We start from the raw sequence: 27830 nt of genomic DNA, 5'->3' as shown, positions 1-27830 counted from the left end.
CCTAGGGAAGTCACAGGACTGTTTTAGGTCTTTTGTTAGGTCTTAAAGAAGGGAAGTGTGGGTGGGGCAGAGAGTGAGGCAGTAATGGTGAAGTAGAAATTTTCTTGGGCTCTCCCTTTACCTTCAAGCCTGCAGAGATTTTTCTCGGAAACTCCTAGCTTTACTTGTTTTCCTCCCAAAGCTGCCATTTTTGACAACTTTTTGTAAAGTAAAATTAGTTTAGCAAGAGGAATGCACGAAGCTTTCTCGACCTCCTCTGAAGTTTAGTGAAACTCCTTCAGAGTTCAGCCTTAATAGGTTTTGTTACTGGCTTCTTCCTCCTCCTGGCAACTAATGGTGTTTAGCAGTCTGGTGAGTGCAGCTGCCTGACTGGCTGGCTGTAGCTTCCCTAACGTTGCCAATGCAAACTTTCTAAGAGGAAGAGTACTCTGTTGTAACTGATTACTGCTTGAAGGAGTCAGAGGAATAGCTACATTTCTCCTGAGTATTAGTTGTATTGCAGAAAGTGAATGACTCTGTAATTCACTGTATAATGGAGCTTTGCTACTCATCAGAGCTAAAGAAAACTATGCAGGTGGAAATAATAATTTTCCCCAACAAACATTTAAGTCACAGAATTTTATAGTTTCGAGAAATCTTAGATGGAAATCATTGAATTCAATCCCTTTTTACAGCCAAGAAAATCGATGCTTAGCATGGCTATTATTTGTCTAGGATTGCACAACTATTTAGAAGCAGATCTGCAAAATGTTCCTGAATTTCTGAACAACAAAAGCCTTTTAAAATGGCTCTGATGCTCAGAAGGAGCAAACAAACAACGCCTCCTTCCCCTCCAAAAAGAAAACCCCACTAGCAAACATACAAATTAAACATGTTTGATTGATTGATTAATTTGGCTTTGATTGAATAGAAAGGTTATATGACCCTAGATATTTTTAACATCTTCATTTTGATTTTAGTTTTTTCTTGTCTATTTCCTTTTACATTTACATGGCTCAAGTTGAAGACTGTATAAAATGATATACTCAGAGAAGTGTTGCTTTCAGGCTCAAAACTATTTCCCACCTATACTCATCTGCTTTAAGTAACCATTTCTACTGATTTTGATATAAACAGATACACAAACTCTCTGTCACATACCACACAACATATATATATAGATATATAGATATATATGTCTGTTTTTATGAAATAGGTAGCATATAAACCATTTTGCATCTCGCTTTTCTTCGTTCAGTATGTCCTGGAGATCACTCTGTATCTATTAAAACTGGCATCTTTCTCCCCAACTTTTTAAATGAGATTTTTCAAACATACAGAGTACTTAGAAGAATAGTTCAATGAATACTGACCTATAACCCATGACCATGTACATTAATTTGATTTATCTCTATGTGTGTGTATGTTTATGTATAAAATTTTTTTTTGCTAAAAATTGAAAGAAAATTGACATAATGATACTCCACCTGTGAGTACTGCAGCGTGTGTCTTCTAAAAATAAGGATATTAGCTGGGCATGATGACAGGTGCCTGTAGTTCCAGCTACTCAGGGGACTGAGGCAGGAGGATTGCTTCAGGCCAGGAGTTTGAGGCTGTAGTGTGCTGTGAGCACACCTGTGAATAGCCCTGCACTTCAGCCTGGGCGACACAGTGAGACCCTGTCTCTGAAATAAGTAAATAAATAAAATTTAAAAATGAGGAGATTGTTCCATATAACCCCAATACCATTATTACGCCTAAGATAATTGATGAGAAATTCTTAATACTTAGTTCATATTCAAGTGTTTCTGGTTGTCCCAAACATGGATTCCATAGTTAACTTTTTCAAACCAGGATCCAGTCAAGGTTTATATGTTGCCTTTAATCATTTGATTGATAAGTCTTTGTAGTTCATTTTAATATAGAGCAGTTCTGTTTTTTTTTTTTTATTCCCACTGTGTTCCCTTTTTTTCCTCAGTTGGTTTTGGTCAATTCATACACTCATGTCACCATCACCCAGATCAAGATTTAGAACACTTCCATCACCCCTCGCAATTCCCTTGTTCCCCTTTCAGGTCCATTCCAGACAGAATTGCTTTCCAGAGAGAAATAAGTATATGAGGTGATGGAAATGTTAATTAGCTTGAATTAATCATTTCACAGTGCGTATACATGTAGCAAAACATCACTTTGTACAGTGTAAATGTATGTAAATTTTTACAAAAAAGAATGGATAAATATGTTGTAGTATACACATACAATAGAATACTACTCCACAATTCAAAGGAACTACTGATAGGACCAACAACATGGATGAATCTCAAGAACATGCTGAGCAAAAGAAGTCAGATACTAAATATCACACACTATGTGGCTCCAATGTGAAGTTTAAGTACTGGCAAACTAATCTATAGTGATAGAAATCAGAATAGTGTACACACACATACCCTCACACACACACCTACCACATTTTCTTCATTCATTCATTCACTGATGAACATTTAGGTTGCTTTCATATCATGAATATGGTGAATAATGCTGCAATGAATATGAGAGTGTGGATCTCTTCCGTATACTGATTTCCTCTGGATACATACCCAGAAGTGAGATTGCTGGATTATATGGTAGTTTAATTATTTGAGGAAATTTTTCTTTTTTAAAATTATTTGAGGAAATATACTTTTTATTATGGCTCTTCTAATTTACATTTCTACCAATGGTGTACAAGGGTTCCCCTTTCTCCACATTCTTTCCAACACTTAACAATTTTTTGGCTTTATTATAGTAGTCGTTCTAACATGTGTGAGGGGATATCTTATAGTTTTGATTTGCATTTCCCTGATGGTTAGAGATGGTGAGCAACTTTTCATACACCTGTTGTCCGTTTGAGATACCTAGTCAGACCTCTTGCCCATTTTTAAAATTAGGTTTTTTGTTTTCTTGCTATTGAGTTGTTTGGGTCCTTACATATTTTGGATATTAACCTCTTATCAGATTTTCTCCCATTGTGTATGTTTTCTTTACTGTTGGTTGTTTTCTTTGCTGTGCAGAAGCTTTTTAGTCTGATGCTATCCATTCTCTTGTTGATGGTGGTTTGGCTTGTTTCCAGGTTATGGTTGTTATTGGATAATACTACTATGAATATTCATTCTTGTAAAAATCTTTTTGTGGCCATTACCTTTTGAAGATACTTGACTCAGATATAGAATAGTTCATGTTGTATTATTGCCTGATTTTTTCTTCTTTTTGTGGTGACATTCAGTGTTTTCCCAATTTTTATAAACTGGAAACTAGGTGTTATCTCTAATTACCTGTTGAAAGTGTGCAATCTTATTCTTCTCTACCCCTTCCATGCTTATTTTTTTGCTGAAATTTTGTGTTAGTGGTAATCTCATCTGTGTTATACTTAAGTAATATGAAAGTAAAAACATAGAAAGGTTTGGATGTATAACACAACATTTTATGTTGCCCAACGGAGCCATATGACACGAGAGAAAATATATTGCTAAGAGGAAAGTGTGACTTTTCTCAATGAATCTTTGGAGAATGATATGGTATGCTAAGTAACTTGTTTTTAAAGAGCATCAAAAGAATTATATTTTCCATCACTTACACTTTAAATCTTTAAAACATTTTATCTTTGATGGGAAGAAGTATTATTGCTGCTTTATCTCTTCTTTTTATATTGAATATTTCAATTTATATGAGCTTATTTGGGAAAATAGAAGGAAGATATTGGAGGTAAAGTAATAGTGTCAATTTGGGATTGCATGTAATTCTCACTTCATCTCATTACCTAACTCAAACTAATCATAGCATTGTGGCCGACAGATGTGGGTTCTTTCAGTCACTACTCACCTGAACATTTATCTTTGTGATCCTTATCCAGGTTCCTGTGGAGTAGTGTCTCAGTCACAGTTAAGCCATAGTTGGTAGTAAATTTTGCTGGAATATAGACTTTAAAAAATTTTAACTATAAAATAGTTCAAATTAGTAGAAAAAAATATACTGAATCCTTTGATACCCCACCCCTCATTTAACAAATGATACATTTTACATGTTTGCTGCAGATTTTTGTTTTTAAGAAATATAATGTTGCATGTAGTTGAGGCCTCCTCTGTACCTTTTACCTCTTCCTGACCATGTTTTCCTCACTACCTTCCTTAGGATAACTAATATCCTGAAGTTGTACTGTATTCTATTTGTTCAGATTTTTGTACTTATTATTAAGTATTTGTGTATGTCTGTGTATAACCTATGCTGTAGTTTTGTTTTTAAATTTTGCACAAATAGTATCTTACTTGTATGTATCCTTCTGCAGCCTGCTTTTTCTGATTCACTGTTTTGGAGATTTTTCAGTGTTGATTCTTGCAGGTCTAATTCATTTCCTTCATCATTATAAAACAGTATATGTTTATATTAACAGTGATGTAATTTTTGTTCCTCTCAATGGACTTTTTATTAAATACTAGTAGTTAATGCTTTTTATTATTCAAAACAATGTTTCAATGAATATATTTGCACGTATTTCCTAGTATCATTGTGTCTGTGATTCTCAGGGGTGTATTGTGTACCCTAGGGAGCATTTTAGAAATTGACCGGACTACTTTTGTTTGTCACAGTGGTTGGGGAGTCCTGTGATATTAATTGTTTGGTATCCTGCATGACTTGAATGTCACATTGAATATATAGATGAAAAACTTGTTTATAATTACTAGAGATTAATAATGTAATAGCAATTGACAATTATCTTTTTTTATTTATAAACACAAAGTCTTTTTAAAAGGTTTTTAAAACGCATTTTACAGTAATGCAATTGCCATGTAAATTGAGGAAACAGTACACTTTGGTTTGACACTCTGCTAAGTTTACTTTTTTTGGAAAATCATGGCACCAATGGCAATGCTGCTTGTGGTGTTCGAGTTGCTAGTATGGGACATTTATCCTCCCACATTTGAAACTGCCCATTTCACATAGATTATGTGTATAGGTGCAAATATATCTTCCAGTTTAGTCTTGCCCAAGCATTTACATGTTAGAAATATGTATTTTCTTATAAAGTATTTCTGTATTTTTTCAAACTTTAATTAGGACATTGGTTTATTGTTTAGTTATATGTATAGGTAAGTTGAAAATATTTGTGTAAAAGGATGATTTGGGGTCTTATAGAATGGTGACGCAGTGCTCTAGGGAGTAGATCTAGAAATGGAACTATTGAGTCTCAGGGTATCTGGTTAGTTTTCTAGGACTGTCGTAACAAATTATCACAAATGTGGTTGCTTAAAACAACAGAAATTTATTCCCTCACATTTCTGGAGGCCAGAGTACAAAATAAAAGTGTCAACAGAACAGTGCTCCTTTCAAAAGCTCTGGGGGAGAATCTTTCCTTGCCTCTTCCAGTTTTTGATGGTTCCAGGCATTCCTTGGATTGTGGCTGCTTAACTCCAATCTCGGATCCTAGAGGTTTCCTTTTCTGTGACTACCAATATCCTTTGTCCTTTAAAAGTGTAGTCTTTTGTTTTCTTCTTCTTGTTAAATATATTTTGGATACTAAACCTCTATTGGTTTTATGTAATATAATTTTCAAAGATCGTCTAGTTGAAGTTTATATTTTACTTTGTTTTTGCTCTTTTTAGTACTGCATGTTTTTCATTTTCTAATTTTTTTGTTTCTGGTAAAGAATGCTATTGAGGCCAGGCGCGGTGGCTCAAGCCTGTAATCCCAGCACTTTGGGAGGCCGAGACGGGCGGATCACGAGGTCAGGAGATCGAGACCATCCTGGCTAACACGGTGAAACCCCGTCTCTATTAAGAAATACAAAAAACTAGCCGGGCGAGGTGGCGGGCGCCTGTAGTCCCAGCTACTCGGGAGGCTGAGGCCGGAGAATGGTGTGAACCCGGGAGGCAGAGCTTGCAGTGAGCTGAGATCCGGCCACTGCACTCCAGCCTGGGCGACAGAGCGAGACTCCGTCTCAAAAAAAAAAAAAAAGAATGCTATTGATTTTTAAAATGATTATTTTACTTGACAAACTTGTATATATTTATTGTGTTATTGATTTTTAAAATTAAGTTTTTATGGAACTATAGCATATATTCATAAAGTACACAAATCATAAATGTGTAATCACCAATAATTAGAATATTATCAGAACCCCAGATCACTCCATTGGGCTGTCTCCCTCCCAGCCACTTCACCTACCCCGTTCCTTTCCCAAAGGTAACCACATCTTGACTTCTATCACAATGTATTTTGAAGTTTTGAAATCTAGCTATATCTATCTATAATCTATTTTGTATGGTATGAACTCTTTTATGTCTAACTAATTTGTGAGAATTTATCCTTGTGGTTTTTGAGGCAATAGCCCTTTTTTCCCTTCTTAAATGAGTATACCACTATTTATTCATTCTATTGTTGATGGACATTCTTGTTGTTTCTAGTTTGGGGATATTACAAATTGTGCTCCTAGGGGCATTCTTGTATATATCTTTGTTGCTTGCACATTTTTTATTTTAATTTTGAATGCAACATTAAGTAACATGAAATAACATATTATTTCAATAGTTACTTGTATTTTTTATGTGGAAAATCATGTTGTTTGAAAATAGACAGTTTTGACTTCCGCAGTACAATCCTTTGTCTGTCTTTTTTTTTTTTTTTTTTTTTGCCTTGTCTTTATGTTGATGGCTAGAATTCCTAGTATAGTGTTTAATGTTAGGGACAACAAAGTAGGTATCTTTATCTTTTTTTCTGATTTTAAATTATGCTTCTGAAGTTTCACCAGGATTAGATCAAATCCTATGAAATTGCTGATAATGGGCCTTTTTTTTTTTGACATAAAAAAACCTCAGCCATTTCAAATATAGTTCAACCTAATAGAATATTGGCTGTAGGGTTTTCATTTATTGAGTTAATAAAGTTGCCTTCTATTCTAATTTTTAAAAATCCCAAATGTTGAGTTATTTTGGATTTTTTTTCAGTCCAGTGAAATTATTATATAATATTGTTTTCACAGTCTATAAAAACAATGATACTTTTTGATGTTGAGCTATTCCCATTCCTGTGATAAATTCTTTTAAGTCAGGATGTACACTTTTTACTCTATTTTGCTGGATTTGATTGGCTAATTTTTTATTTAGGATCTTTTATTTGTATTTGTAGAGAGATTTTAGCTTTATGAGTCAAATACTTTTTTTCACTTATTTTTAAAACATTTATTTTGAAATATTTCAGACATACAGGAAGTTACAGAGTAACATTTAATGAACACCTGTGTACCCATCCGGGTGAAGTGTCCTGTAAATCTCTGCCTAGTATAATTCCTTTTTCCTTCTTCTTTTTGGCTAATCGGTATCCTGAATTTTGTATTTACCACTCCTCTGCAATTTGCAATACTTTTTCTCATTGTAATGTCTGCCTTTAAGACACTTGATTTGCTTCCAGTTGCTATTTAACTGGCATCTCAAAGGTATTGATAATGTTTTGAAATCATTTGGCTCTAAATATTTTATAATTTTTATTATGATTTCTACTTTAGCTTATGAATTATCTAGGATTTGTTTTAATTCTAAGATGCATAAGATTTATGTGTGTGTAACACTCTCCCATACTCATACTCTCCCCCCTACATATACACATACATACCCACACATATACATATATATTATCTTTTATTGTGGTATTTTAATTAATTGCATTGGGATCATGTATTAGGGTTCTCCAGAAAAACAGAACCAATGGGATATACTATATAGTTATTTAATAGGGAATTTATTATGGGGATTGGCTCACTTGATTATGACGGCTTTGTAGTCCCACGATATGCTGCCTGCAAGCTGTCTGCAAACTGCAGAACCAGAGAAGCTTAGTGATGTAATTCAATCTGAGTACAAAGACCTGAGAACCAGGTGTAAGTCTTGGAGTCTGAAGGGTTGAGAACCTGCAGTTCTGTTATCCAAGGGCAGGAAAAGATGGATGTCCGAGCTCAAGGAGAGAGAAAACATTTGCCCTTAATCTGCCCTTTTGTTCTATCCTTGCTCTTCACAGATGGTATAATACCTGCCCACATTGGTGAGGATGGTCTTTTTTACTCAGTGTGCTGATTCAAATACTAATCTCTTATGGAATAATCCTCACAGACACACCAAGAAATAATGTTTACCAGCTACTTGCGTATCCCTTAACCCGGTGAAGTAGATACATAAAATTAACCATCATAGCTAGTGAACAAGGTCTGTATGATATTATTTTTGTTATTTCCTTTGTGTCCTGATACTTATCCAGTTGTTGTGAATGCTCTCTACTTACTTAATATATAATCTCATTTGTTGGATATACAGCTCTATCTGTCATTATCACGTCAATCTTACTTATTCTGAAATTCAATTCCATATTAAATTTTTTGTCTGTATAATCTACCCATTTGTAATGGAGATATATTAAATTCGTCACTATGATTATGTATTTTCACTTTATCCTTGATGTATTTCAGTACACTGTGATGTACAGAGCTGTGGATTTATTTGTTTATTCTGTTTTGCACTGGGTGTATGCTTTCCACTTGAGAATTTAATTTAAGGTTTTCTTTAGTTCTGGAAAATTCTTAGCTATCGTATTTTTGAGTATTGTTTTTCTGCTGTTCTCTCCTGTCTTACTTTCTGGCAGTACTATTAGATATGTATTGGGGCTTTTATTCTCAATATTTCTTAAGAGCTTTATTTATTATTCTTTAAATTTATCAGGCAGCCCTTGAACCAGAATAGGTTCAGAGAGGCTCCTAAATGTTTTTTTTTTTTAACATTAAAAAAACTTCTTGTTTTTAGAGAATTCTTCAATATTAAATTTGTACTTTTTTTTTTTTTTTTTTTGAGACAGAGTCTCGCTCTGTCGCCCAGGCTGGAGTGCAGTGGCGCAATCTCGGCTCACTGCAAGCTCCGCCTCCCGGGTTCACGCCATTCTCCGGCCTCAGCCTCCTGAGTAGCTGGGACTACAGGCGCCCGCCACCGCGCCCGGCTAATTTTTTTTGTATTTTTAGTAGAAACGGGGTTTCACCGTGGTCTCGATCTCCTGACCTTGTGATCCGCCCGCCTCGGCCTCCCAAAGTGCTGGGATTACAGACGTGAGCCACCGCGCCCGGCCTAAATTTGTACTTAATAATTTAAAATTTATCTCGTCTACTGGGATTTTTAACTTAATCGACTAAATTTTCCAAAATTCTCATTTAGTCTTTTTAAATATCTGCCAATTTTCATTTTTACCAGTGTTAATTTCACAATATTTTAGTCTTTTTTCTTTTACTAGATGAAGGATCCTAAATACTGCTTTTAAAGTTGTTTTTTGATTGTACAAATTAATTAATTTTCATTTGAAGTGATTTTATTTCCTCATTGTCAATTTTGGTGGTTTTCTTAGTGCTTGGGATGACATTGAAATCATAGATCAATTTTGGGAGAGTTGAGATCTTCACAATATTGAGTTCATGAACCTATTAATAGTATATTTTTCCATTTATTTAGGTCTCTAGTTTCTTTCAGTGATTTTTGTAGTTTTTGGTATCCATGTCTTATACCTATTTTGTTAAATTTATACTTAAGTAGCTCATGTTTTTAATTTTTAATTTTTTAAATTTTTATTTATTTTCATATTTTATGGAGATGAGGTCTTGCTATGTTGCCCAGGTTAGTCTTGAACTTCTGGCCTCAAATGATCTTTCTGCCTCAGCTTCCCAAAGTGCTGAGATTACAGGCATGAGCCACTGTGCCTGGCCAGAAGTTCATGTTTTTTTGATGCCACTATAAATGGTATTTTTAAAAATTTTATTTCTAGTGTATAGAAATAAAATGGAGTTTTATATATTGCCTTTATATTTTGTGACTTTGCTAAATTTCCCTATTTTTTCTAGTAGCATATTTTGTAATAGGTCACAACTATGATGTTTGAAAATACATTGTTTTACCTCTTCCTTTTCAACCTTATGCCTTTTCTTTCATTTCCAAATATCTTTTTCTTGTCCTTCTGCACTGGCTGGAACCTATAGTGCATTGTGGTATAGAAGTGTTGAGAGTGGACATTCTTAACTTTTTGCTGATATTAGGGGCAATTATTCAGTCTTTCAGTGTCAAGTATGTTTGATATCAGATTTAGGCTTTTGCATAGATATTCTTTTTCAGTTGAGGAAATTTCCTTCTGAGTTTGCTGAGAACATTTATTATGAATGAGGCTTAAATTTTGTCAAATGCTTTTTTTCCAAACAGAAAATGAATTAAAAGAATTTTGAAGATTTAATGCTATAATATACCTTTTAGAAGTGATTTAATAAGCCTGGTGCAGTGGCACATGCCTGTAATCCCAGTGCTTTGTGAGGCCGAGGTGGGAGGATCACTTGAGCTTAGGAGTTTGAGACCAGCCTGGGCAACATAGTGAGACACCATCTCTTTAAAAAAAAAAAAAAAAATTAGGCAGGCATGGTGGCACCTGCTTGTAGTCTTAGCCACTTGGGAGGTTGAGGTGAGAGGATTGCTGGAGTCCAGGAGTTTGAGGCTGCAGTGACCTATGATCACGCCATTCATTGCATTCTAGCCTGGGCAACAGAGAAGGGCCTCATGTCTTAAAAAAAGTGACATAATTACATCCCACAAATTTTGATATATTGTGTTTTCATTTTTATTAAGCTGGAAGTTTTTTCTAATTTGTCTTACAATTTCTTCCTTGACCTATGAGTGGTTTAGGACCCTATTATTTAATTTCCAAATACTTAGTTTTTTTTTTTTTTAATTTTCCCATTATTGATTTCTAGTTTAATTTCATTGTGGTTAGATAATACACTCTGAGTGATTTTTAAAAAATATTTATGTCCTTTTATGTTGATTGAGACTTGTTTTATTACTCACAGTATCATCTATCTTGGTGAATGTTTTTGTGTGCCCTTGGAAAAAAATATGTGTATCCTTCTGTTATTGGATGAAGTACTCTGTAAATGTCATTTTGGTCAAATTAGTAAATATTGCTTATATCTTCTATATCTTTAATGATTACTTGACTGCTTATTTTTGTCAGTTATTGAAAGGGAAGTATTGGAATTCAAATGTGTAACTTTTTGCTTTATTTACATTGATACTGTATAATTAGATGCTATTATATTTAATTTTATGTCTTCTCAGTAAATCAAACTTTTAATCAATATGAAACGTTCCACTTTATCCTTGGTGATTTTTCTCTTTCTGAAGTCTACTTTATGTCATATTAACATAACTGCCCCAGCTTTTATGATTAGTAATTGGATGATAGATCTTTTCCCTCATTTCACTTTTATCCTTAGTCTTTATCTTTTTGAAGTCACAATATTATCCACATGCTATTACTTTTTTTTTTTTTTTTTTTTTTTGATGTGGAGTTTCGCACTGTCACCTAGGCTGGCGTGGAGTGGCGCAATCTTGGCTCACTGTGACCACCGCCTCCTGAGTTCAAGCAATTCTACTGCCTCAGCCTCCCGAGTAGCTAGGATTACAGGTGCCTGCCACCATGCCCAGTTAATTTTTTGTATTTTTAGTAGAGATGGGTTTTCACTATGTTGGCCAGGCTGGTCTTGAACTCCGAACCTCATGATCCACCTGCCTCATCTTCCCAAAGTGGTGGGATTACAGGTGTGAGCCACCATACCCGACTGAAATGTTCCTTTTTAAAGTGTACAATTTAGTAAATTTTAGTATATTCACAAAGTTGTGCAAAAATCGTTACTAATTTCAGAACATTTTCATCACCATATAAAGAAATCCTGTATCTGTTAGTAGTCATTCCCTATTTTCCCTCTCCCACCAGCCCCTGGATCTAATTTCTGTATCTGTAGATTTGCCTATACTGGACATTTCTATAAATGGAATCAAGCAGTATGTGGCCTTTTGTGTCTTACTTTTTTTTACTTAGCATAATGCATTTAAGATTCAACCCTGTTGTAGCATGTATCAGTACTTTATTTCTTTTTATGGTGAATAATATTTCATTGTATGGACATACCATATTTGGCCTATCTATTAATCAGTTTGTTAGAGTAGACAACCAGAAATGAGCAGGCAGGGTTGCCCCTGGGAAAATCAGTCCTGGATACTCTGCCCACTGACAGTCAGCAAAAAAGACAGCAAAAAAGATTGGCTACACCTGGCCTTGTGCTTTTAACACTTTTTTTCACTTAACATAATGCTTTTAAGGTTCATCCATGTTGTAGCATGTAATAGTACTTTATTTCTGTTTATGGCCAAGAAAATAGTTGGATCACAGTTTTGAATCCATTCTGCCATTCTACCTTTTGGTTGGAGTGTTTAGTCAATTTATCTTTAATGTAACCATAGATAAGATTTACTTGTATCATTTTGTCATCTGTTTTCTGTGACTATTTTGTCTATTCCTCCATTATGGCTTTTTTTGTGTTGTTTATTTTTTAGTGTACCACTTACATTTTCTTTTTTTTTTTTAAGCTGTATTTTAAAGAAAGTTACTTTCTTAGTGCTTGTCTGGGGTTTACAATTAGCATCTTAATTTATAATCTAGTATGGACTAATACTAACTTATTTTCACTGTTACATAAAACCTTTCCTTCTATTTTGTTCTATTCTCCCTCCCTTTATATTATTCTCATACAAATTACATTTTTATAAATATAAGTTTATACATTTTATAAACAATTATAAAACCAGCACAGTTTTATAATTGTTGCTTTCTGTAATTGTCTTTGAAATAAAATAGGAGAAATGAGTGAGAAATGCATTTATACTGTTTTTATATTTACTCTATATAGTTTCATTTACTAGTGCTCTTTTTTTAATGTGGATATGAGCCTATGTCTAGTATTCTTTCATTTCAACCTGAAAGATTCTCTTTAAGTATTTTTGAGAGGGAAGTTCTGCTAGTGATGAGCTATCTCAGTTTTTGTTTATTTGGGAATACTTAGTTTTACTTACTTTTTGAAAGAAAACTTTTGTGGGTATTGAATTATTGTTTGAAAGTTTTCTTCTGTCAGCACTTTGAGTAAGTTATCACTCTTCCTACTGGCTTCATGTTTCTGATGAGAAATCAGCCGTTAATCTTACTGAAGATTATTGCTGCCTGCTGAATCACTTCTCTCTTGTTGTTTTCAAGATTCTCTCTTCTTGAGAGTTCATTGGATTCTCTTTTTTTCTTTTTCTTTTTTTTTTTTTTTTTTTTGAGATGGAGTCTTGCTCTGTTGCCCAGGCTGGAGTGCAGTGGTGCAGTCTCATCTCACTGCCACCTCTGCCTCCCGGGTTCAAGCGATTCTCCTGCCTCAGCCTCTTGAGTAGCTGGGATTACAGGAATGTGCCACCATGCCCAGCTAATTTTTGTGTTTTTAGTAGAGATGGGGTTTCGCCATGTTGGCGAAGCTGGTCTCGAACTCCTGACCTCAGGAGATCCGCCCATGTGGGCCTCCCAAAGTGCTGGGATTCCAGGCGTGAGCCACCATGCCTGGATGGATTCTCTTCTTTTGAAAGTTTATTAGGTGCACAGGTTGGATTTCTTTGATCTTGTAAAAACTTAAAAATTTTTTTCTGTAGAGAGAGGATCTCACTATGTTGCCCAGGCTGGTCTTGAACTCCTGGCCTCAAGTTATCCTCCCTTGATTTCTTTTATCTTGTTTGATTTTTTGATTGGTTTTCTTTAAAGATCAGAAGATTTCATACATTCTTGTGATATCCTTTCTGAGGCTCCCATTATATTTATTTTACTGTGCTTGGTGGTATCCCACAGGTCTTAAACTCTGTTCATTTTTCCTTCTGTTAATCAGACTAGATAATCTTAATTGACATATTTTCAGATTCTGTTATTCTTTCTTCTGACAGCTCATATCTCCTCTTGAACTTCTCTAGTGAATTTTTAATTTAATTTTGGCACTTTTTTAACTCTAGAATTTTTATTTGGTTCTGTTAAAAATTTTTATCTTTTTGCTGATATTTCTTATTTGATGAGACAGCATTGCCATACTTTCATTTAGATCATTAGGCACGATTTCCTTTAGTTCTTTGTTTTATTTATAATAGATTTCAGATCTTTGTTTAGTAAGCCCAACTTCTGGGTTTCCTCAGGGACAGTTTTTATTGACTGCTCTTTTTTCTTTTCTTCCCCCTCCCCCTTGTATGGGCTGTGCTTCCTATTTCTTTGCATGTTGTAATTTTTGTTGAAAATTGGACTTTTTAAATTATGTGGGACTGTGTAAATCAGAGCTCCCTCCCTTTCTCCTGAGTTTGTTGTCTGGTATTATTGTTTTTTGTTTAATTAATTTCCTGAACTAACTCTGTAAAATCTGTAATCTTTGTCATGTGTAGCCACTGACAGCTTTGCTCAGTTAACTTTATGGTCTCCTAAAGATTGGCCTTCTATTTCCTTAAATGTTTGAACCAAGAGGTCTTTCAGCCATTGTCAAGGTTCTCTGTGTATGTGCTGGGGTATGCTTTCTGTGCCCTGGCAGCCATTTACAACTCTGCCTTAGCCTTCACTTCCAACTTTCTCAAAGCCTGAAGGTCAACCAGAGATGAAGGGTTATGGCTTTCTCAGGTCATTTCTGGGCACATGAACAGTTTGCACATGTGTATGCGCTTCTGAATTGCCAAGTCTATGTCATAGCTTGTCAAGGTGATTTAAGTCAACCACCCATCTGATTTCCTTTAACTTCCCTTTTCTGGCTTTCTTTTTGGAGAGCTTCTGGGTGTTCTTTTACGAGACAGCAGAATTTGTAGAATTGTAGATGAAAAAAACAAGTAATGTCTTCTTGCATATGTTACAAATTGGATAGAGATTCAGCAGTTTCCAGTGAGGATAATTAGAGCAGTACTGTCCAGAAAAAAATGTAAGAGCCTCAAATTGAGCCAAGTATATAAAGTTAAATTTTTCTAATAGCTACATTTAAAAAGGTTACAGTAGTAGGCCGGGTGTGGTGGCTCACACCTGTAATCCCAGCATTTTGGGAGGCCAAGGCAGGCATATCACAAGGTTAGGAGATCAAGACCATCCTGGCTAACACAGTGAAATCTTGTCTCCACTAAAAATACAAAAAATTAGCCAGGTGTGGTGGCGGGCGCCTGTAGTCCCAGTTACTCTGGAGGCTGAGGCAGGAGAATGGCGTGAACCCAGGAAGTGGAGCTTGCAGTGAGCCGAGATCGCACCACTGTACTCCAGCCTGGGCAACAGAGTGAGACTCTGTCTCAAAAAAAAACAAAAAAATTGAAGAAGTAGTCAAAAGTAATAATATATTTTATTTAAATCAATGTATTCAAAATATCATTTCAACATGCAATTAATATAACAGTTATTAATGAAATATTTTAAAGATTTTTTTACTGAGTCTTAAAAATCCATTTGTATTTTACACTTACAGCCCATTTTAAGTTAGACTAGCTATATCTCTGGGCGTAATTGGCTAGTGCCTACCATTTTGGACAGCGCAGATTTAGAGGGAATCTTAAGATGGTTTTAGTTTTAATGAGGCAAAGCAAGAAATGAACCTTCTGGACAGAATGAGAATTGCTAAGGACCCTTATTTTAGTGATGAATTGGGAATATATTAGAGCAAAAGTGGTACATAGGGTAACAGGGAGATGGAGTCAAATAGCTAGCACAGAAGATAATTAGTATATACAAAAGGATGTGAAGTTCATTTATTCAATGTAATAGTGTGGTAAGATGGCAGATGATATGGTTTTTAATCTAATAATTATGATAGTATTAATGAATGTTCTGTCAAGCACTGCTGTAAGCACTTTGAATATATTAACTTATTTAATCTTATGACTCATTTACTTTGTGACCTTAAGTTAGTAGATCACTTTAACTTTCCTGGGGCTCTGTTTGTTTCACATATAAAAAACTCAAAGCTGGACTAGATAACCTCTATGCTTTTTCTTAATATTGAAAGTCTGTATCTTTGGATACAATGATGATGATAAGAAAATTTCCGTCCTCAGGAAATTTATGATCAAGAGGTGATATGTACCCACTTAATTAAAATGCATGTACACAATAATTTGTACCATAATTACAAAATGCTACAGAAATTTAAGACCTACTTACTTGCATATAGTAAGTTCATAATAAATGTTTGAATTAGGTTGAATCGAATAATGGTGAATCAAGAGAAGTTTTGTGTAGGAGATATTCATTGATATATGTCTTGGCAGGTGGTAGGAATAAATGAGGAGGAGATGGAATGGAGTAGTAAGGAGTTACTGCTCCTTACATTATATTATATTATGTTACATTATACAGATGATGAAAGAACATGAGTCAAGAAAAGAGAACAATAAAAAATGTACTTTGAATGTGTTGTTGGGAGTGTTGGGTAACATTATATTGGACTCAAATCTTAGAGAGCCTTTAATATTCTGCTAAGGGTGTAGTTGATCACTGGCAATAGAATATGGTAGGTACTGGAGAGACTGTGCTATGTGTTATTTAATAACCACACATTTTATGCCTATATTTTCTGTCAAGCACAATGAGAATAGTTAAGTACAATTTAATATGTAAAAAGTACTTTATTGGCTAGAAACTTTCAATTTATTAGCTTTGAAACTTTGTCATATTGCTTTTGATGAAGGTATCTGTGAACTGCGATTTTGGGTGGTAGAAGTCAGATTTGTGGTTTTTATCGGTGGTTTTTTAATTCTCTAATATAATGTTTTATTTCTGCTGAGTGTTAATCTTGTGATTAAATGATACTGAGTAACTTTATGTCAGCATTCAGCATAAAGTGGGAGCCTCAGGCTGACTGTTTAAAACTATTAGTGTCTGTCCCAAGAGCTAGTACATAGAACTTCAAATGTGGCACAAGTAACCAAATGTAAAATCATAGTTTTCTCAGAGGGATGGAAGTTATAAAAGCATTTCATTTAAATCTGTAAACACTAGTCTCTCTCTGTCCCTCTCTCTCTCTCTCTCTCTCTTTTTGTTTGTGAGTATTTTTTATTAGGTTAGCAGACTAATGTTTTTATGTAATATTTGATAATAAGTTATTTTAGTAGGATAGTTCAGGGAATTTATAAAGCAGTTACATCCATTTTATCTAATTTCTTTCAGGTAACTTGCCCAGGAGTCGTGCTTAAAGACAAAGAGGACATCTATCTTAGCATCTGTGTGTTTGGCCAATACAAAAAGACACAATGTGTCCCAGCCACTTTTCCACTGGTCTTCAATGCCAGAATGGTGTTTGAAAAGGTGAGTTCAAATATCAGATCAAGTATTAACAAACAAAAAAATCAAAGTGGTTCCAATTTTTGAATAAAAGCCCATAACAGAAATTATTACTGCTGACTGTGTGCTTTGGTTTAATTCAAAAGGATATTTGTAACTTAAGTCTGGAAGCTTGAAAATTTGCATTAAATATGCATTGAATCACTTGCCTTTTTTTCTTTGATTAGCTTATTCCTAAAATTGATTTAGTGGACTTTATGTAACATAGAATCTTGATTTCTAAATAATGATTTTCATAAAAAGAGAGCAAAGTCATTAATAGATGCGAATATATCAGCTGGGCGCAGTGGCTCATGCCTGTAATCCCAGCACTTTGGGAGGCCGAGGCGGGTGGATCACCTGAGGTCAGGAATTTGAGACCAGCCTGGTCAAAATGGTGAAACCCTGTCTCTACTAAAAATACGAAAAATAGCCGTATGTGGTGGTACATGCCTATAATCCCAGTTACTCAGGGGCCTGAGGCAGGAAAATTGCTTGAATCTGGGCGGTGGAGGTTGTAGTAAGAGGAGATTGCACCATTGCACTCCAGCCTGAGTGACAGAGTGAGACTCCATCTAAAAAACAAAGAATATACAGTATTTTACTTATGACTGTTTCTTGGTACTTCCTTCTATAAGTCTTTTTTTTCCCCTAAAACTGCTGCTTTTGGTTAATTATTACCAATTGTGTTTCTTACTTTTTAATTTCCTTCTTTCTCATCTTCTTTCCTTTCTTCTCACCTTCCTTTCTTCCCTTATTCCTTCTTTCTTCTTTTTCTCCAGAACCTACTGTATTCCGTGGACTTTTCTAGGCACTGAGGACATATGGTAAACAAGGCAAAATCCTCCCCTCTGGGAGCTTTCATTGTAATGGGGGAAACAGACAATAACCAAATAAATTTGTGAATAATTTTAGATAGTGATAAGTGCATGAAGAGGGTAATGGGCGGGTACGGGGATTTGGGGGATTGTCTATTGTAAAAGGTGGTCAGAGAAGGCAATAGCATTTAAGCTGAGCCTGAATTATGAAATTATATCACTCTTATTTGAAGGTCTAGGAGAAGAGCATTCTAAGTAGAGGAATAACAAATATAAAGACTTGTTGTTGAGAATAATCTTGATGCATTGGAGGAACACCAAGAAGGCGTAGTATGATCATGGTAACAGGAGGAAGAATACTAGCAGAGGAAATTGGAGACGGAGGCAGCGCAAGCTGTAAAGTTTATTTGTAGAATATTTTGTAGTGATGGGAAGCAGAGAGGAACTGACAGTTCTCAATAATGTCAAAAGTTTCTGTGATTGTGAAAGGAATGATATTTTGGGAATGAGGGGAGAAAAAAATATTCATACATATCTTCCTTCTTGCCTCTCCCTATATCTTCTCACTGTAGGTGTTCCCGGAAGCAGTAGATCCTGGAGATGTGGTTACACAGCTTGAATGTAAGTTTTTTAACTTTTTAATTCCTGATTCTAAGACATTTTAGGATTTATTATCCTTATGATCTTTAATCTTGGGTTAAATAAAAGTTTAAAAGGGGTTAGTAGAACTTAAAAAATCTTGAGCTGAGACTTTTTAATACTTTTTAGAATTTCAGAATATTCCTGGAAATAATAAAAGATGTATATGCTGCAGAGAGGCTGAGAATTACTTCTTTTTTTGTGTGTTTGGTTTATGGAAAACTGAGACTTATTTAAACTTCTTATTGATTAAGACGATATGGGGTGTTTGTGATATAATGATAGAGATTCATGTTACGTGAGATTTTGCCCTGCAAACAGAAATATGTCTTCAACTTCAGTGTATTTCAAGTCAAGAGAGTGAATAAGATCAAAGTAATGATAGCTTAAAATATATGCTTTTGCACTTTACATTGTATTCGTTACGTTAATAAATTATTTGAAAAATACATTTTTCCAAGGCTCTACGTAACAAGTAAATTCTTCAAAGTACTCAGAATCAACTATAAAAAGATACAACTATTTGTGAGAGCAGCAATGCAAGAGTGTACACTTTTTAAGCTCTGGGTGTTAAATGAAAAGCTCTGTTAATTTATCATTGTAATTAGAAAGAGCTCTGGGATCACCAGATTGATGTAATGTATAACGGTGGCTCCAAAGGCCAGTAAAATTGAGCATAATCATTATTAACTTTCCTTTCCATTTGGCCTCCCCTGCTGGTCCCATTGCAACTCTAGCAATGTAGAAACATGTAGCCTGGAACATGCAAGCATCTGGGTATATAGGGAGGAAAAATCTGGCCCATTGTCTATCTCACGGAGCTTATAGTTTAGTGACTCTTCTCCCAATAACTCTTTATGGCCAATGTCAGTATCTTATTTATTTTGTATAGCTGTTCTAGCCCTTGGTATTATATTTTCCACTGCAGCAGACTAGCCAGGTGGCAGTTTGGTGCTAATGGATATACGAATTTTAATGTTTACTGAACATCTTGTTTAGTATCTGGGAAACTGTGTATCTTAAAAAAAAGTGAAGATAAACATTTCTCTCATTTTGAAATTCTTCTGTTAAAAAATAATGCCTTTTTTGTCCCATTTGATTTGAAATTTTGAGGTTATAAGAAGTGTACTTAGTGGTTATTATTTTTTGGAAATTTTCTTTCTTTGATTTCCCTGATTTTTTTTTCCTTGGGCTCTCTTCCCAACCACTAGTATTCTACTTTTTCGTATCCTTTTTAAATTCATCTTTCTCTGCCCTATCTTCAAATATTAATATTCCACTGGCTTTCTTCTCTGATCTCTTTTTATACTTTGTTTATGGCGTCTCCTTATATAATACTCTCCAAAGACTTGGCTTCATGTATTAGCTATCCTCTGATTACTTCCATGTTAGTCTTTATCCTTGACCTCTCTAATGTGCTTTGAGCTCTTTTGTCTTTTACTCCTCCCTTACTATACCGTTTTGCAATCTTTTTTGGTTCCTTAATTTTAAAAAAAATGGATGAGTTTATAATACCAACACTAAAAGTGGAGAGAATAGAATGTGATGAAATCCTGTGTATCTGTCACCCAGCTTCAATAATTTTTGGCATTTTGCCAATCTTATTACATGTTCACTCTGCCACCTGAAGAGCATTGCTGGAATATTTAAAAGCAAATCCTATGCATTATGTCATTTCACCATAAATCCTTTGGTATGGCCTCTAACAGATAAAGGCTTTAAAAAATATAGAGCTGCCATGCTGGTATCACACCTAACAAAATCAGTAATTTCTTAATAAAATCAAACAGTCATAATTCACATATCCCTAGTTATCCCCAAAGTGTCTTTTTGCAATTGATTTGTTAAAATCAGGTGTGGTTCACACACCATATATGTTGATTTCTCTCTTTTTTTCCCGTAGTAGTGTCCTACACTTTTTTTTGTTTTTAATACTATGGGTTTGTTAGAAAAACTAGGTCATTTAGAATGTCATACAGTTCGGGTTTGGCTGATTGCTTCCTTAAAATGTTGCTTAGATTGTTTATTACTTGTTTTATAAACTGATAATTAGACATAGAGGTTTGATTAGATTCTGGCTTATTTTGTTACTTTAGCAAGAAATCTTCATAGTTGGTGCTGTGTACTTAATGGCATTATGTCAAGTTGCATAAAATATCTGATTGTTTTACATTTAGTCATGCTAAGAATGATAATTTGGCTCCAGACAGCATCAGCCTGATTCCTCCATTATAAGGCGCCTCATCAGCTTTTCATGTAATAGCTGTAGTATCCCTTGAGATCTATTTTTTCCTTACTGGTTGCACATTATTATTTTTCTAATATTGTCATTCTTTTGTATTTATTAACTAGAATTTTTCTATAAGAGAAATTTTCCTAATCAGCAATTTTGTTACTTTGAAATATAGTTCCTAGAGGAAAGGCAGGGCAAATCCTTCATTCCCTGCTTCCCTTACTTTATTTAACAGCTTTAGTGAGGTATAATTTATATGTCATAAAATTCACCCATTTTAACTATGGTTAAAATGATTTCTAGAAGATTTATACAATTGTGTATCATCATCATTTTCCAATTTAGAATGTCTCTACCACCCCAAAAAGTTCCTGATGCCTATTTGCAGTCAGTCCCTATGCCCACCTCCCAGTCCCCAGAAACCAATGTATTTTCTGTCTCTCTATATTTGCCTTTTCTAAAAATTTCATCTGAAGAGTTATATAATATATAGTCTTTTTTCTCTGGTTTCTTTTCATTTAGAGTAATGTTTATCAGAATCATTCATGTTGTTCCACATCCAAGTAGTTCATTCCTTTTTATTGCTGAATAGTATTCTGTTGTATGGAATGTTTCCCTTCCACATTGACTATTTGATGGACATTTGGACTGTTTTCAGTTTTAGACAATTATGAATCATGTTGGTATGAATATGTGGATATGTGCTGGGTTGTATGCTAAGTATATGTTTAGAATTTTAGGAAACTGTCAACCTGTTTTCCAAATTACTGTACCATTCTACATTCCCGCCAACAATGTATGAATGTTTCAATTTCTCAACATCATCCTCAAGATTTGATATTGTCAGTCTTTTGGATGGTGTGTAATAGTAGCTTATTGTATTTTTCATTTGCAATTTAATAGTGACTAATGATTTTGAACATATTTACATGAGCTTATTAGCTATTCATTTTTTCTTGTAAAATTCTTATTCAAATCTTTTGCCCAGTTTTGCAATGGGTTGTCTTTGTATTGAGTTGTAAGTTTTTAAAAAAAAAAATTATAAATATAAATCCTTTATCAGATATATGATTTGTAAATGCTTTTCCCAGTCTGCAGTTTGTCTTTTTATTCTCTCAATGGTGTCTTTTGAGAACTGAAAGTTATTAAGTCTAATTTATCAATTTTTAAAATGGTTTTGCTGTCATGTCTATGAAATATTTGCCCAACCCAAGGTCACAAACATTTTCTCCTGTCTTTTCTTCTAGACATTTTATATTTTTATCTCTTGCCTTTAGGCCTATCATATAGTTTGAGTTACATTTTATGTATGGCGTGAGGTAAGGGTGTAGTTTTTTTGTTTGTTTTTGATGGATGGCTATCCAGTTGTCTCAGCATCATTTGTTGATACGACAGTCCTTTTCCTCATTTAATCATCTTTGCACCTTTGTTGAAAACCAATTGACTGTAAATGTGGGGGTTTACTTCTGGACTGTCTAGCCTGTTCCACTCATCTGTATGTCTATCCTTATGTCAGTACCACTGTCTTTAACTTTATGGTAAGTTTTGAAGTTATATTGTGTAAGTTCTTCAACTTTGTTTTGACTATTTCTGGGTCCTCTGCATATCATATAAATTTGAGTCAGCTTGTCAGTTTCAACATAAAAGCTGGCTTGGAACTACATAAGAAGAATGTTGAATAGGAACAGTGTTGACAGAAATAGTGTTGAATTTAGAGATGAATTTAGGGGAGAACTGCTTTCTTAAACCTATTAAATCTCTGATCTATGAACCTGGTATGTCTTTTCATTTTTTTTTTTTAGATCTTTAATTTCTCTCAACAATGTTTTAGAGTTTTCAGTATACAGTATGCATTTCTTTTGTTGGATTGATTTCCAAGTATTTTATTATATTTGATGCTATTATGAATAGAATTGTTTCATTAATTTTATTTTTAAATTCTTGTATGCTGTATTTTAGAAATAAAATAGATTTTATATATCTTGAACTCTGCACCTACTAAACATTTTTTAGTTCAGGTAGGTTTTTTATTGTTGTTCTTGTAGATTAATTTTTATATTCAGAATTATATGATCTGAGAATAATGGCAGTTTTACTTTTTTCTTTCCAATCTGTGTACCTTTACTTTCGTTTCTCCTCTTCTTCCTCTTCTTCTCCCTCTTCTTCTTCATCTTCCTCCACCCTCTCTTGTTCCCTCTCTTCCTCCTCCTGCTCTTCTTCCTCCACTGGCTTGGACCTTCAGTACAGTGTTGACTAGAAGTGGTAAACATAGACATTCTTGCCTTGTTTCTGATGTTAGGGGAAAAATACTCAATCTTCCATAAAATGTGAGGTTGGCTGTGGTTTTTCTTGTAAGAGAGATATCCTTTATCAGAAGATTCTCTATGATTTATATAAGATGAAGAGATCTAATCTGGGCTGTTTGAGAGGTTTTATCATGAGTGGGTATTGGATTTTGTCAAGTACATTCTTCCATGTCAAGGTAATCATGTGATTTTTCCCTTCATTCTGTTAATGTGGTTTATTACATTAATTGATTTTCTAGTGTTAAACAGACATGTCATTTCTGGGATAAATTGTACTTGGTCATAGTATATAGTCCTTTTATATTTTCCCAGAATCAGTTTTATTTTCCCAGAATCAGCATATTAGCAAACTAATAAAATACAAATTCTTGTATATTTTCCCAGAATCAGAATATTAGTTTGCTAATATTTTGTTAATGATTTTTTGGTGTCTCTTTATGAGGACTATTGGTCTGTAGTTTTATAATTTCATTTTCTTGCTTTGTTATCCAGGTAATACTGGCCTCATATGATAGATTGAGAAATGTTCCCTCTTTCTCTGTTACCTGGAAGAGTTCGTTTAGAATTGGAATTATTTTATCTTTAAATATTTGTTTCAATTTATCAGCAAAGCCATTTGGGCCTGGGCTTTTCTTTGTGGGAAGGTTTTAAATTACTGTATCAAATTCCTGTTATATGTTTATTTCTTTTTGAGTTAGCTCTGATATTTGTGTCTTCCTAGGTATTTGTCTGTCATCTAAGATGTCTACCTTGTTTGCATAAGGTTGTTCATCTTTTCCCCTTAGGATCCTTCTAATTTCTGCGAGATTAGTAGCAATGTTCTCTTTTTCATTCTTGATTTTGGCAATTTGTGTTTTCTGTCTTTTTTCTTGGATGGTTAGCCTAAAAGTTTATCAGTTTGATATTTTTGAAGAAACAATTTCTTTATTTCAATGATTTTTGTCTATTTTTTTTCTGTTCTATTTCATTGATTTTCATTTTGATCTTTGTATTTCTTCCTTCTACAGGTTGAGTGTCTCTTATCCAAAATGCCTGGGACCAGAAATGTTTGGTCCTTGTAGAAGGATTTTGGATTATTCACATATATTCATAATGTGATATCTTGTGGATGGGACCTAAATGTAAACATGAAATTTATTTATGTTCCATATATACCTTGTACAAAGAGTGTGAGGGTAATTTTATACAATATTTTAAATAATTTGTGCATGAAACAAATTTTGTGTATATTGAGCCATCAGAAAGCAAACGTGTCACTATCTCAGCCACCTGTGTGGACAGTCTGTGATTATTTGACATCACCATCATTTCTGACTCTGAATTTATATGGAGTGAGGCATTGTAGGGAACTTGCCATTGGCATGTTCAGCCTACACACATGCCATTTTATTACCTTTTGTAGATGTGCTTGTGTGGTGGAATATGGGTGTGCTCAGAAAAGATTGCTGTTGATGCGGATGGAGAACGTCTTTTTTTCCCGTGGGGAACCTGAATAAACTTGTTGCGTGCCTACATTTTGACTGTGACCCATCATGTGATGATACATGTGGAATTTTCCACTTGTGGCATAATGTCAGCATTCAAAAAGTTTTGGATTTTGGGACATTTCAGATTTCATGTTTTTGGATTAGGGATATTCAACCTGTACCTACTTTGCCTATGATTTACTCATCCTTTTTCAGCTTATCCTTTTTTTTTGAGACAGGATCTTGCTCTGTCACCCAGGCTGGAGTACAGTAGTATGAACATGGCTGACTGCAGCCTCTACATCCTAGGTTCAAGTGATTTTTCCACCTTAGCCCCCCAAGTAGCTGGGACCACAGGCATATGCCACCATGCCCAGCTAATTTTTTTATTTTTTGTAGAGATGGGGTTTTGCCATTTTGCTCAGGCTGGCAGCTTCTTGAGGTGGAAGCATAGATGATTGATTACAGATATTTTTTTCCTTTCTAATATAAACTTTTTATTAGCAATAATCTTGCCTTGGATAAATCTCATTGGCTACGATACTACCAATGTGCAAAGCTTAATACAAGCTTTTAAAAGTGTAAATTTCCATCTTCCCCCAACTTTGCCCTATTTCATAAATTTTGATGTTATTTTTGTTTCCATTAATTTTAAGATATTGTCCAATTTTTTTTGGTTTGATTTCTTCTTTGACTGTGGGTTCTTTTGAAATATCTTATTTCCAAATATTTGGGGATTTCCTATATTTCTTTCTAAAGTTGATTCTAATTTAATTCTGTTGTTGTGAGAGAACATAATTTGTAAGATTTTAACTTTTTTATATTTATTGAGGCTTGTTTATGGCCTATCCTATGGTCTTGAGAGTGTTCCAAGTGCACTTGAAAAGATTGTGTACAGTTGACCTTTGAACAAGATGGGAGTTAGGGGTGCTGTCTCCCCCATGTAATCGAAAATTCATGTATAACGTTTTTTTGTTTTGAGATGGAGTCTTACCCTGTCGCCAAGCCTGGAGTGCAGTGGTGTGATGTCAACTCACTGCACGCTCCGTCTCGCAGGTTCAAGTGATTCTCCTACCTCGGCCTCCTGAGTAGCTGGGACTACAGATGCGTGACACCATGTTCGGCTAATTTTTGTATTTTTGGTACATGTGGGGTTTCACCGTGTTGCCCACTCTTGCCTGGAACTCCTGACCTCAGGTGATCCACCTGCCTTGGCCTCCCAGAGTGCTGGGATTATAGGCATGAGCCACCGTGCCTAGCCACGTATAACTTTTGACTCCCCTGAAAACTTAACTAGTAATAACCTATTCTTGACTAGAAGTGTTACCAATAACATAAGCAGTCAATTAACACATATTTTGTTTGTTATATATATTATATACTATATTCTTATAATAAAGTAAGCTAGAGAAAAGCAAATGTTAAGAAAACCATGAAAAAAGAAAATATATTTACTATTTTTTAAGTAGAAGTTCATCATAAAAGTCTATCATCATCTTCATGTTGAGCAGGCTGAGGAGGAAGAGAGAGAAGAGGTTGGTCTTGCTGTCTCAATGGTAGCAGAGGCAGAAGAAAATTCGTGTATAAATGGACCTATGCAGTTAAGGTCAACTGTATTTTGTTGTCATTGATTGATTATTCTGTATCAATCTATTTCTGTCATTTAAGTTGGTAATGTTCAAGTCTTGTGCATTCTGATTGTATTCTTTTGGGAGAGTTGGTTGTTTTACTAATTACTAAGAGAAAGGTATTTAAATGTCTAATTATAATTATTGAATTATATCTTCTTTCATTTATATCAGGTTTTGCTTCATATAATCTGCTGGTTATCAATTTATTGCACCTAACCAAATTCAATCTTCTTTCCTGTTCTGTGGAAATTGACTTAAACCCTTAAATTTTTTTTTTCTCTACCTGGTACTGAAGCTTTGTATATTAGAGGACCCTGAAGAAATACTGCAGGGGAACAGATTTTGCTTCCAGGTACCAATGTATTCACTTGACTTTTTCCAGCACCAGGCTTCTGAAGGCCATGTAGCTTCTCAAGTGGCCAGGTATTGCAATACAGGGTGGTCTGCAGTGTTTTTGCCCAGTTGGCCTCTCTTTGGATGGTTCTACAGTGAAGCTTCTGGTGAAATATCTCCCTGTAAATAGCCTCCCTGGTATCCTAGAGGGAGAATTTCTGGCAAGTTCCACAGGGCAGATTTTCAATATGTACCACTGGCACAGCACTAGAGTGACTTCTCTTTCAGTGAGCCCAGACTGTACCCTCTCCAACAACGTCTGATCTCGTCACTGGGCAAGAGGGCTTATGTAGTTTTTTTGTTGGTACTCTGAGCCCTAGGGGTAATGGCTGCTTCTCTACCTGCTATTCCTATATTATTTTAAATTCTTTTTACATCTTCCTAGACAGTCTCTTACTCCTTGAATACCCTGTTATAGTTAACTGTTCTTTATATTAAACTTTTCCTGTGTGGCTTCTCTCTCCTAATTGGACCTAGTGTGATGTATTTATTTTGAGGCTCTGTCTTAATTGCTTATACATTTATAATTGTTATATTTTCTTGAATGTTAATCTCATGTATGGCAGCAAAATTTATAGCAGCAAAATTGCAGTGGTCTCAGGCCTCATGTCTTCCCCACCATATCCTTAAGAATAAGTAAGAGGTCTGTGTTCCATACTTTTCATCAAGCTTTGAGGTTTATTCTAATCAGAGTAGAAAGGGGGATGTAGTATGCTGTTGGCGTAGCCTATATACACATGTTCTGCCTTTCGTTCAGGTGGTACATGTGTTAGCTTTTTAAGAACTACGTAGATCTGTAATGGAAGGGGAAAGGAGAGGAATAGATGCCCTGGCAGCACCTCATAGATGTTCCTACAATGTGTCTCCATAGTACTGAGCCTTTAAATTTAAACACAGAATGATAGCAGAAATGACAGAAATAACCCATTTAAATAAAATATAAAGTCAAGCCCAAATAACTTAATCAGTTTGGCTGTATGTCAGTGGAAGCATAGAGAAGAATTTCAAGTAAGGAAAATTATTGAACCAATGTGGAATCTTCTGGAATTTTCACCTACCTATTCTAGTACTGGAATTGAGTCATCTATACATTTCCTATCGTCTAAAATACAAAACTAGTATGTGCTTATCTGTCTGCC

The 27830-nt window shown here is 34.7% G+C and overlaps 1 protein-coding gene and 1 pseudogene across 3 annotated transcripts in view; one reads left to right on the top strand and one right to left on the bottom strand.

Moving 5' to 3' along the window:
- The window catches only part of SPATA6 (spermatogenesis associated 6), a 191621-nt gene that overhangs the window by 1544 nt on the left and 162247 nt on the right, over positions 1-27830 (top strand). For all 3 annotated transcript variants that reach the window (XM_009208244.3, XM_003891853.4, XM_009208234.3), the window contains exons 2-3: positions 17053-17190; positions 18596-18644. In XM_009208244.3, coding sequence (XP_009206508.1) covers positions 17053-17190; positions 18596-18644 — 187 coding nt within the window. The remainder of the gene's footprint in view (positions 1-17052; positions 17191-18595; positions 18645-27830) is intronic.
- Positions 25117-25228, bottom strand: LOC116271910 (annotated as a pseudogene).

This window comes from Papio anubis, chromosome 1 (assembly GCF_008728515.1).
Source record: "Papio anubis isolate 15944 chromosome 1, Panubis1.0, whole genome shotgun sequence".
NCBI lineage: Eukaryota > Metazoa > Chordata > Mammalia > Primates > Cercopithecidae > Papio > Papio anubis.
This window is presented reverse-complemented; position numbering and strand designations above follow the sequence as displayed.